A 12,893-nucleotide genomic window follows, 5' to 3' on the forward strand; every position below is an offset into this window, starting at 1 on the left:
TCGCCCCCCCCCCCACTCCTCGATTTGGAGCAATAGCACTTACTCTCTCTTTCCTCACGCCTGTCTTTCTCGCTCCCCCTGTCTCCCTCTTCCACACTTGCCCCGTAGCGCTCCAAATCCGAGCTGAGTTGCGCCGAGTAGAGCCGAGCTTAGCTGAGCTTAGCTGAGCTTAGCCGAGTAGTCCAGAGACGAAGCGATTTGCACGCGTAAGATTTTGGGCGTTTGAGAGGCCCTACTCTATGCAGAACAACATCATCCGCAAAAAGCATTTCCTCTGATTCCTCTTCTTTACTCAAATCATTTATGTACATATATATTTATATAAGAAAACATAAAGGTCCAATAATACTGCCTTAAGGAATTCCCCTCTTAATTTTTACAAGATCAGATAAAGCTGCGCCTACTCTAATTCAGTGAGTGTTATTTTCTAGAAGTATATCACTCAGTCATTTAGTCACTTCAGTAGGTAATACTTTCTGTAATATATAGGGCGGTAGAAAACAATGTGAACCGAGTATATGAGCGTTAGTGGGTTGGTCATACTGATAAATAATTGTAAAATAATAATTAGATATCTCCCACCGTTCTCAGTTTATCAACTGCTGAAGTTAGCCAATCAGATCGCTTCGCGGGCGAATTCAGATGGGCTTTGCGAAGTGGTGTTGCTAGATTAGCACGTGGCTCATGACCACTTTGAGAGCACCAATAGAAGAAATAAACTTCTCCAGGGGAGGGACTTGAACAAGAACCCACCTACTGATAGGCTCGGCTCATAGAAAGCACGCTACAGTGACATTGGCTGTGTTAATGTTTGACGCTCATTTCTTGGCATGCCTGTGAAGCCCGATTTTGCAACACTGCTTCGTAAAGCCCATTTGAATTCGCATGTGAACTTGTCTGATGGGATAAATTCAGCAGCTGATAAATTGACAACTGTGTGAGATATCGACGTAAAGTTTTCAGATTACCCATCAGTATGACCAACACTGCGACGGTCATGTTCTCGGTTCACCTTGTTTCCGAGCACCCTATATAGTTGCGCTTTGCAAGCTCTTGAAATGACGGACTATTAATCGTTTCCGTCATAATTATTATGTTTCCTTCTCCTTCTTCTTCTTCTGACGCTTATCCCACGCCTTTTGTAGCGGCAAACTGTATCACACATGCAGACCTGGCCCTATTTTACAGTCACATGCTATTTCTGATGCAAAATCTTTGTGGAAGGATGTATTCGCTACTAGTTAATATACCCATGCTCCGCTACGGAATTATACATTGTATAAGGGATTTTAGGTGAAGTAGTGTACACGTTGTATGATTTTATTAAACTGCGTAACTCTTAGCGTTACGAGAATCACGATGGAGAATTCGCCCTACATCGTTTCTCATGTGAAGTTCAGGTTGTAATAGAGAGATAGAGGGTTTGAGCCCCACTGTCGGCAGCCCTGAAGTTCGTTTCCCGTGGTTTCCCATTTTCACACCTGGCAAATGCTGGGGCTGTACCTTAATTAAGGCCACGGCCGCTTCCTTCCCACAAGTAGGCCTTTCCTATCCCATCGTCGCCATAAGACCTGTCTGTGTCGGTCGACGTAAAGCAAATAGCAAAACAAAAGTTCAGGTTGGTGAGTTTTCATTGTAATGGCAGGCTCCCTTGCCTACTGACAGTCACAATCGAGTTGAGCAGTCTTCAATATAATGGCAGATATTCGTTCTCCACCTTTTCTATTTTATCCTCAGAAAGATTGTCTCTGTAAAAGGATATGCCAATTGACAGAACACTAACATGACATCAATATTAACACAATGAGGCAGTGTATGGATACGTACATGCGTGAGTACAAATTCAAAGGAAAAACTAATAACGATTGATATTAGTAGACTATTTTATTACTGGACTATATGTTTATGGGTTGCTTAGCATTATAAATCATATTACTTAATAATAATAATGGCGTGGCCCCCGGAGAGGCGTGGTGAAGGTCGTATGATTTGACTCCCATAGGTGACCTGCGCGTTGTGATGAGGATGAAAGGATGATGAAGACAATACATACACCCAGGGGAATTAGCCAATTATGGTTAAAATTCCCGACCCTGCCGGGAATCGAATCGAACCCGAGACCCCTGTGACCAAAGGCTAGCACGAAAATTTAGCCATGCAGGCGGACATCATTTTACCTAACATACATGGATTTATTTTAATGCTTCTGAATAAACAAAATTTTATAGGTCCATGCACATCCTAATCTAGACAACCGAGATGTAACTGATCGCGACAGAAGCAATCCTATCTCAAATCCACCCCAACACATTTTCCTATGACGTACTTTACAAATTTATTTCCCTGCACGACCACTTTAAGTTGTAGTGTGCCGGGCGAGTTAGGGGCGGTAGTGGGCTCGAACCACACTGTCGGCAGCTCTGAACGTGGTTTTCCGTAGTTTCCCATTTTCACACCAGGCGAATGCTGGTCAAAGCAAAGTCGTCTCCGTACAGGCCATGAAGGCCCTTCAAGGGGTGCAAGGTAAAGGCATCCACTATCCGTAACCTCAGCACTTGTTGGGGTAGAGAGGTTAGATCTACGCCTGGCCGCCTTTGCCCCCAAGAATTAACCTGATTACTCATTTTTGGTGTAGGCTGAGTGAACCTCAGGACCATATACACCTCCGGAAGTGGAAATATTTTTTCTTAAATGTTTTGACTTCCTTATGAGGATTCAAACCCACGTCCTTCCAGATGAACCGAATGCTGGGGCTAAGACCTCTTCCTTTCCACTCCTAGGCCTTTCCTATCCCATCGTCGCCATAAGACCTATCTGTGTCGGTGCGACGTAAAGCGAATTGCAGCAGCAAGATACAGTGTAATAACAAGTAGTCTATATGTCAGCCAAAGGTTCCAGCTGTATACAAGCCAAATTTGAGCACGGCCCGTCAAGTAGTTCTTTCCGGGAAGGATTACAGACAAAGAGCATGAATAAAGCAAGCAGCAACACTCAGAAATTAATTTTTAACTTTGAAAACTACAATAGACGTGAGGAAAATTCTTCTTCTTCTCCTTCGTAATCTATTTACCCTCCAGGGTCGGTTTTTCCCTGGGACTCACCGAGGGATCCCACCTCTACCGTCTCAAGGGCAGTGTCCTGGAGCTTCAGACACTGGGTCCTGGATACAACTGGGGAGGATGACCAGTACCTCACCCAGGCGGCCTCACATGGTATGGTGAACAGGGGCCTTGCGGTGGGATGGGGAGATTGAAAGGTATATAGAAGTGTACATCATAGCAGGTGAGGCTGCCTGGGCGAGGTACTGATCCTCCTCCACACTTGTATCCCTGACCCAATGTCTCACGCTCCAGGATACTGCCCTTGAGGCGGTAGAGGTGCGATCCCTCGCCAAGTCCGAGGGAAAAGCCAACCCTGGAGGGTAAGCAGATTAAGAAAGTAAGTATTTAGTGTAGCAATGGTCATATGATGATAAGAAGGAAAATGTAATGTTGTATCAGACTTTAATGAATTGCAATAAATGAGTGCGCTCTCTCTCTAGTTTCAGGCGATCCAGAAGTAGGGGATGGGAGTACTCTATTCTATTCTATTCTATTCTAACTACACTCGGTGTTCAATAGAACTAATCGTTTAAGCAGCGTATTCAATTTTACGGGTCCCGAGCTTATGATTTCCTCTGACTTGCTTCAAATGGTATTTTCCTACAAATGCCATTTAAAAGATAGTGCTCTAGTAAGTAGCATATGCGTTAACCAAAGATATCAGCTATAATCTTACCAAATTTTAACTCCACCTGTCAAGCAGTTTCTACGTGAAAAATCACAGACTGACAAACAAACATTCAAATTTGTTGCTGCCACTTGTTCCTCAATCACAGTTCTCAGGGGAAACCTTTAACCTTTTGCACTCCAAAGTCGAGTGCGGTTCGACATTAAAATATTCGACTTGCGCTCCGATGTCGAGCTCTACTCGACATGACAATATCTCATACTTTCATCGCTCGTATGACGACTGTGCCGTGTTCTGGTATTGTAGAGCTATCTAACGGTCTCTGAGAGAACACATTTTCCTATTTACAATAGTTCGCGGGAATTGTGGTAACGTTTTAAGCTCTGTTATTCTCGAATGTTTATTCAAGTTCACAGATGTTGTTATTTGAATGTAAACATGCCTTCTGCTTCGTCTTCACTCACGGAACTGGATATTTTAGAACAGTTAAAGGACAGTGATAGTGACGATGATGAACCAACAACTGACTTGCATGATTTATTAGTGAATAATATAAGTGAAAATGAACAAAGTGATAGTGATAATGAAACCGGAGGTGTTGATGCTCCTCCATACCCACAGTGCAGAAATTAATTAGGAGTGGAGCAGGAAGCATACGGTAAGGTAATGGAGTTCAAAAGGTTAATATTCCGCGATGGTATATAGCCTATGTTCGCCGTAATTATATTGTTTTTCAAATAGTGAAAGAAATTTCAAATCTCTCCAGTAGTTCCTCACATTAGCCCTTACATACAAACTCACAGTCTCCTTTTATTTATTATACATTAGTATAGATTACTTGCTCATCTGGTGAATAATAGTGTAGTGTATTGTGTTTGTATGAAGAGGAGTGTATTGATACAAACACGAGCGCTCAGTCCCCAAACCAGACGCGAGTAAAATACACGACCAGGCCGTGAATCGAACTCTGCACCCTCTGAATCGGAGGCGTCGACGTTATTCATTCAACCAAAGAGTCGCGTCAGGATCATCATCATCATCAATGGACATTAACCTTCTTGGGAGTATAACGGTTGCTTTCCGAGTGTTTTAATGTTGCCGGTAATGGTTTTTCAGACGATTGAAGAGAATTCTAGTGATGATGGCGATTATTGTTTTTGGAGGAAGTACAACTAAGCAACCGTCTTCTTTATAACACTAATCAGAGAGAGAAATGGAAGGCATCCGGCATTTCGAAAAGTGAAGGTATCGGCCAAATAAAGTCAAGGGCTGCGAAGGGCGTGAAAATGAAATAGTCTACTCCCTAGGCATCGAATTCTCTAAATCCGTCTGGGTCGGTAAAGAACGAGATTTGTCCAAGGGAGGTCATATAGGATAGAGAAAGCGGGGAGCCTGGCACAAGTACGTGGAAGCAATGCCAGGACTCAGCTAAGGGCCCCTTTGTCGTCAACCGACGCTCGCATATTTGAGATCCTCTGGGACTCCTTTTAGTCACCTCTTAAAACTTGCAGGGGATACCGCCGCGTGTTTTTTCTCCGCCTCACCCACAGGGGGTGAGAATTCTAGAGCCATCAGGTCTAGTACAATGCTAGCAGATCAGATTTACCAAAACTCCTTGTTGTTGTTGAGCCCGCTGCTCATTTATTCTTGTAAACCCTCTGGTTTAGGCTATACAGTTGGGTGGGGTTTCGGATAACTGCGTGTAGGGTGTGCTCTCTCCATTCAGCTCAGCTGAATGGATTCAGCTGAATGGATTCTAAAAAGAACTGCTGGCTTACGAATGCATCACACAAGCCTCTTTAAATCTTGTCTTCATGCGAAACAGAAATCATACAAGCGCTTCCTTCGTGTCAGTTAGTCACTGAGCGCTTTCAGACTGTACAGACCTCCTCCCTTAATATTTCTCCGATCAGATAGCACATTGTTCTGCGTCAGGATCTGTTGTTAATGTTCCTCGTAAGTTTATATTTTATCATGGAAATGTTTGCCTGTTACAACACCCACACGGACTCCTGACCGGTCCTATTATTATTATTATTATTATTATTATTATTATTATTATTATTATTATTACGATTGGCGCAGAAGATATGACTACTGTAAATCCAACACTGCTGCAGCCTTCAGTGGTTCTTTACAAATTCAGAACTCTCTTGTACCTTAAACTACGTTATAGGTGTATGTGAACGTCTCTAAATAGCACTCTTGAATATTCTGGTTTATTTATTTCCCATATATTTTGGCTGCAAGCAGTATGGTTCGTCCAAGGTGATCTGACATGTCTTCACTTTATTTACCACAAGAAGACTAGGATCACCTCTTCTGCCGAGTGTACCGTACTGACAGTCTCTTAGTCCGTAGAAACCACCATAAAGGATTTATCATTAAACCTGGAAAGGGACTTTTATAAGGTGCTGCCAGTCATGCCAGCAGGAACAAAGTGTTTTTAAGAATTAGTACCTGTTTATCCCTCCACATACCGGCAATGAACGTAGTTCAGTCAGTGATACTTATGAACTAGAAAATTGTAAAGTCGTTCAGAATAACGGTCAAGATTGCACAATTTTCTCCTTTTTAATTTAGTGAAATTCGTTTTTAATCTGGTAAGTGCACTTTTACTTCTTCTGTAAAGTCGCTTCCTTCTGTCTAAGTGCCAGTAGCCAGGGCAGGTTACACAAAACTAAAGATCAGGCGAACATTCGTAAACCACACTAGTAGCTCACCGAGTTGCCCGTGCAGTTCGAATCCCATTGTTGGCAGTCCTGAAGATGGCTTTCCCTGCTTTCCCATCTTCACACTAGGCAAATGCTGGAGCTTTACCTTAAATAAGACCACGGCCGCTTCTTTCCCACTTCTAGCCCTTTCCAGTTCCATCATAGCCATAGAACCTATCTGTGCTGGTGCAACGCAAAGCAAATTTTCAAAAAATTATAGTAGCTCATGACCACCATTTCAATCTTTATTTTCATTGCTGTTATACGGCACTGAGAACTGTGCATTGATGGGGATAAGGACGGTTCTCTTCCAGCGTTACGAAAAGTTTATTACCCGTAACAGTAAGAAAGGGTCAGGCCACAGTGGATATTTGGGAATCGGGGAACAGTTGGTCTTCAGAAAAATATGAATCCTTCTAGGATGACAGAGACGAAACAATTAAATTATCATTTACTTATTACAGGTGCGCCACAAGTTCTTCCGCAGTCCAGTGGCCGAGAGGTGGAGGTATCTCGGGGTCAGGACGCTCTTCTTCGACTGGTGGTGTGTGCTGATCCTCGTCCTAGGCGAACAGCGTGGGAATGGAGCGGCCAGCGTCTAGAGGCTGGTGGCGATCTCTTGGGACGATACCTGGCCGAAGAACTAGCACAGGTAACAAACACTGAATTACGTTTCGTATTGTCTTCGTGTTTCTTAAATCCTCTCTAATGTTGTCCGGCTCCATGGCTAAATGGTTAGCGTGCTGGCGTTTTGTCACGGAGGTCCCAGATTCGATTCCCGGCAGGGTCGGGAATTTTAACCATCATTGGTTGATTTCGCTGCTAAGGGGGCTGGGTGTATGTGCCATCTTCATCATCACTTCATCCTCATCATGAAACGCAAGTCGCCCTTGGGAGTCAAATCAAAAGAATGGCACCTGGCGAGTCGAACATGACCTCGGACACTACCAGCACTAAAAGCCATACGCCATTTCATTTCATTTCTCTAGCGTTTGGATGCAGTCAGAAAACAATCATTCGTTGAAACGCGGTGAATTCCTTCTGGGTTCTCAGTGACCAAAGCTCCTTTAATACGTGGGCAGCATCAGAAAGTAGGTCGATCAGCAACACATTCTCTCGGTTGTGGGACAGAGCGAGTGAAAGGCTAATGCTGTTATACATTCCTTTATTTTGAAAATGATTATACAGTGTGCAATTATTTCAGTGATTAGGGAAGAGGAGACCAGATATCTTGAAAATAATCTTATATGACCTCCACTTCTTCCAGCAGAGAGTGTGTGATTGATGTGAAGTTGTTAGAGGTGAAGTCGTTTGTTATTAGTTCTGCTATTCCCAAGATGATGGGTTGAACCTGTTGTGAGTTCGAATGGTAACGTCGGCAGCCGTGGTTTAACATCTCTACACCAGGTGAAGGCCACGGCTGTACAATACATTAAGGCCATGGCTACTACCTTTTCTATCGTCACCGAAATGCTGTACTGTAGTATATGAGTTACTACAACACGGAAAAAGAAATGATAATATCACTAATATCCTTCCGACGCCTTCTCTGAGCAGAAGGTTTGTGCCGATTATAGAAAAAAAGTTCCAAATTTCGCTGCTCATTCAAGAAGTTGGAAGAATTCAAATATTTTCACAGCTGAAGGGAAGGGTTCTCTGCCGTTAAAGGAGCACACCAGCCAGACAGCTGATACATTGTGGATTCAAGATATAAAGCTAGCATTGATATCGTGGATATCGAATTATTATTATTTGAGAGTAGTTCAACGTCACACTAACACATCAAAGGATATCGGCGATGCAGTGATGAGAAAGGACTGGGATTGGGAAAATATCGGCCTGGACTTAATGAAGGTACAGCCCCAGCATTTGTCTTGTGTGAAAATGAGAAACCACAGAAAACTATCACCAGGGCTGCCGACGGTCGGAATCGAACCCACTCTTTCCCGACTGCAAGCTAACGGCTACCTCATATTAACCGCACGCTAAATCTCTCGGCATATTTTTCTTCTTTCTGTTGTGAATTTTAAAACATCACACATTTATAAAATTGTTTGACACGTGATGCCGAATAATGGGTTTGTATTGGTCGATGTAACATTTTCTCTCTCTCTCTCTCTCTCTCTGGTACAGCACTCCGATAACATATTGTTTCTACTACAGGATGAACGCGAGGACTGCTACGAAGCCAAGCTCCACGTACGACAAGTAAACCCGGAAGACTCGCGGAACTACTATTTGGTGGTAGAGAACGAGCGGGGAGCAGACAAATATGCGATTTACCTCGCTGTAACAGGTAAGCTCACATCAATACCCATCTACAGTTGAATATATAGATATACTTGGGCACAAGATGAAATGTCTCTCTCCTAACTGTGATACTCTGTTACATGTTCCAGTGAAGATAACTTACTTTCAATACTGTGCTCAATTTGAGCTGCTGATTTTTCTGTCACTGTGTCTGTTTTCTCAGCCACATTTTGAATTGTCGAGCAGAAACATTTCGACAAGGCCTCTTCAGAATCATTTCGCATGTAAAAACCAAAATGAAAACCAAATCTCATGGCACCACAGCAATCGCTGCACAGTCCGAAGACCTGCATATTATGAGGTGGCGTGTGGTCAGCACGACGAGTCCTTTCGGCCGTTATTCTTGGCTTTCTAGACCTGGGCCGCCATCTCACCGTTAGATGGCACCCCAATTGTAATCACGAAGGCTCAGTGGACTTCGAATCAGCCATCAGATAAAGTTTAAATCCCTGACCTGGCCGGGAATCGAAACCGGGGTCTCCGGGTAAGAAGCCGGCTTTTGAATGCAAACTGTTAATTTAATTTATATATTATGTCCATGTAGTGAAGCCTCCGTGGCTCAGGCCGCTGCGCGTTGGCCTCTCACCGCTGGGCTCCGTGATTCAAATCCCGGTCACTCCATGTGAGATTTGTGCTGGTCAAAGAGGAGGGGGGACAGGTTTTTTTCCCTCCGGTTACTCCTTTTCTCCCTGTCATCTATCATACCAAAAACACTCTCCACAACCAGTCATTATTCATTACCGCACAGGAGTACGACGGGCTTCGGCAGCCGTCAGGATTCCTATTCTCGCCGCCAGAAGGGGCTTAATTCAATCCATCCCTGACCCGGTCATTGACTGGAAAACAGGTTGTAGGTTTCCATTTCATTATTTCCATGTAACTGAATCATAACCCACCTGCATTTGCGGTAAGTTCCGAAATATTCCGATTATGCCGATTTTGTGAGCCGAGAAAGAAAAAGATGTTCCAGCAGAAATCATAAAAAAATTATAAATATTATGATTTTAGGGCTGACTGTCCATATTCAGAACAATTGTCAATTTGTCAATTTACCGTTTATCGCTACTAAAAGAGCGTGATATTAATATTTTTGTGCTGGGGTTCTATGTGGAATTAACGTCATCAATATTTCAGTACACCGGTGGAATCATGGCAAGCAGTGTTCGTCTCTGTGTACTAGGTCAGTAGAGTCAAGTGGTCACTGTGAACTTTCATCCTGTAACAAATAAATTGAGAAAATCTCGTATCAAGTGAACCCCGTTCTACTCCGCAGTCCAAAATTAAAATCATTGAACTGGTTAGGAAACGAACCGAAGGCTTTTGAACAAGAGACATGTACGATTTACACCACAGGGATGAATAATAATAGTAATAATAATAATTAGCAAATGTACACGTGTTTCGCTACGGTATTCTACATAGTGTACGGATATCGAAGTAAACTATTGTTACGATTTTTTAAATTGCATGTCTCTTAGCTTTATCCGAGAAACTGCATGGGCAGGTACCCATACGTTGTTTCCAACGTAAAGTGTGAGTTGCGGTGTTGTGATGATAACGGCAGGCTCACTTGCCTACTGACATTCAACAATCGAGTTGGGAGATTTACATTATAATGGCAGGCTCCATTGCTTACTGCGTGGCCACGATCGACTTGGAGAGTTTTCTTTACAATGACCCTTTCCTGTATCCCGACAGATTACTGTTGAGGAGATTTAAATACACTGACTGACAGTGACAATGCAACACCAAGGAGGAGTGGTTCAAAAGGGATGAAAGTTGGGGAAAAAACAGAGACGGCACGGATGAATAATTGATGTTTATTTCAAACCGATATGCAGGTTTCACAATGCGCACGGCATCGACTCAGTAGGATGTAGGACCACCGCGAGCGGCGATGCACGCAGAAACACGTCGAGGTACAGAGTCAATAAGAGTGCGGATGGTGTCCTGAGGGATGGTTCTCCATTCTCTGTCAACCATTTGCCACAGTTGGTCGTCCGTACGAGGCTGGGGCAGAGTTTGCAAACGGCGTCCAATGAGATCCCACACGTGTTCGATTGGTGAGAGATTCGGAGAGTACGCTGGCCACGGAAGCGTCTGTACAGCTCGTAGAGCCTGTTGGGAGATGCGAGCAGTGTGTGGGCGGGCATTATCCTGCTGAAACAGAGCATTGGGCAGCCCCTGAAGGTACGGGAGTGCCACCGGCCGCAGCACATGCTGCACGTAGCGGTGGGCATTTAACGTGCCTTGAATACGCAATAGAGGTGACGTGGAATCATACGCAATAGCGCCCCAAACCATGATGCCGCGTTGTCTAGCGGTAGGGCGCTCCACAGTTACTGCCGGATTTGACCTTTCTCCACGCCGACGCCACACTCGTCTGCGGTGACTATCACTGACAGAACAGAAGCGTGACTCGTCGGAGAACACGACGTTCCGCCATTCCCTCATCCAAGTCGCTCTAGCCCGGCACCATGCCAGGCGTGCACGTCTATGCTGTGGAGTCAATGGTAGTCTTCTGAGCGGACGCCGGGAGTGCAGGCCTCCTTCAACCAATCGACGGGAAATTGTTCTGGTCGATATTGGAACAGCCAGGGTGTCTTGCACATGCTGAAGAATGGCGGTTGACGTGGCGTGCGGGGCTGCCACCGCTTGGCGGCGGATGCGCCGATCCTCGCGTGCTGACGTCACTCGGGCTGCGCCTGGACTCCTCGCACGTGCCACATGTCCCTGCGCCAACCATCTTCGCCACAAGCGTTGCACCGTGGACACATCCCTATGGGTATCGGCTGCGATTTGACGAAGCGACCAACCTGCCCTTCTCAGCCCGATCACCATACCCCTCGTAAAGTCGTCTGTCTGCTGGAAATGCCTCCGTTGACGGCGGCCTGGCATTCTTAGCTATACACGTGTCCTGTGGCACACGACAACACGTTCTACAATGACTGTCGGCTGAGAAATCACGGTACGAAGTGGGCCATTCGCCAACGCCGTGTCCCATTTATCGTTCGCTACGTGCGCAGCACAGCGGCGCATTTCACATCATGAGCATATCTCAGTGACGTCAGTCTACCCTGCAGTTGGCATAAAGTTCTGACCACTCCTTCTTGGTGTTGCATTTGCTCTGTCAGTCAGTGTATAATGGCAGGCCACTTCCCTACTGCCAGTCAAAACTGAGTTGTGCTGTTACCATTATAATGACAGGCCCATTTTCCTTCCGCCAGCCAGCTTACTGCCAGTCACACCGCGTTGGGGAGTTTCCATTAAGATAGCAGCCCACTATGCCTAATGCCAGTCACATCTTAGAAGGGTACATTTGTTCATAATCGCGGGCACCCTCTCCCACAGCCAAAAACAATCGGGTAGGGGGTTTTGAACAAAATTGCATGCTCCCTTGCCTTTTGCAAGTCAAATCAAGAAGGATATTATTAATTACCATGGTCGGCCCTCCTTACTAATGCCAGTTACACAGGAGTTGGAGAAGGACCCTATTCCTACTTCCAGTTAAGAGTCGATGTGGGGAATACTGATTACAATAGCAGACACACCATTTTCTGACGGCTACAAATCGACATCAATGTATATATAGATCAAAGTGCGAAAGTACATACATATTTACAAAATTGCAGACCTTCATTTACACATTAACTGCTGATAAGCGGTATGTCATATTGACAAACGGATTCTACCATAAGACGCCGTATTTAGAGTCCAAACGGCTGGTCCCATGGTATTTTCTCGTATTTCATCTCGGCTAAGTCCGTTGGGACTTGTGCTGAAAAACCATCCGTTAATGATATCTCTCCTATGCAGATGATGCACATGAGAAAAAAAATTAGGAATTGATTTCCTTTAAGGATGGTAGATTTCCGTTAATTTTTTGACGTGCATATTTTGGGGAATGCAAAATCATGATTTCGTTTTCGGATACACCCCCCGTAAATTTAGATATTCAGAAATAATATTGACCCAAAAACCTACCCAAGGAGAGGTATATTCTAAATATCAAATTTGGTAGAAATATATCCAGTAGTTTTCAAGTTATAAGAACTCAGACAAACAGACAAATGGACAGACACCAAAGCTAAAATATGTGCAGATGGTCATTATTACACGTGAAACGGATAACTGTACGGA

The 12,893-nt window shown here is 44.4% G+C and overlaps 1 protein-coding gene across 1 annotated transcript in view; it reads left to right on the forward strand.

Annotated features, from left to right (window-relative positions):
- Positions 1-12,893, forward strand: part of LOC136877820 (synaptogenesis protein syg-1) — a 493,171-nt gene that overhangs the window by 390,599 nt on the left and 89,679 nt on the right. The window contains exons 8-9 of the mRNA XM_068228753.1: positions 6,908-7,095; positions 8,607-8,739. Of these exons, the coding sequence (XP_068084854.1) occupies positions 6,908-7,095; positions 8,607-8,739 (321 nt within the window). The remainder of the gene's footprint in view (positions 1-6,907; positions 7,096-8,606; positions 8,740-12,893) is intronic.

This window comes from Anabrus simplex, chromosome 7 (assembly GCF_040414725.1).
Source record: "Anabrus simplex isolate iqAnaSimp1 chromosome 7, ASM4041472v1, whole genome shotgun sequence".
Classification (NCBI taxonomy): Eukaryota; Metazoa; Arthropoda; class Insecta; order Orthoptera; family Tettigoniidae; genus Anabrus; species Anabrus simplex.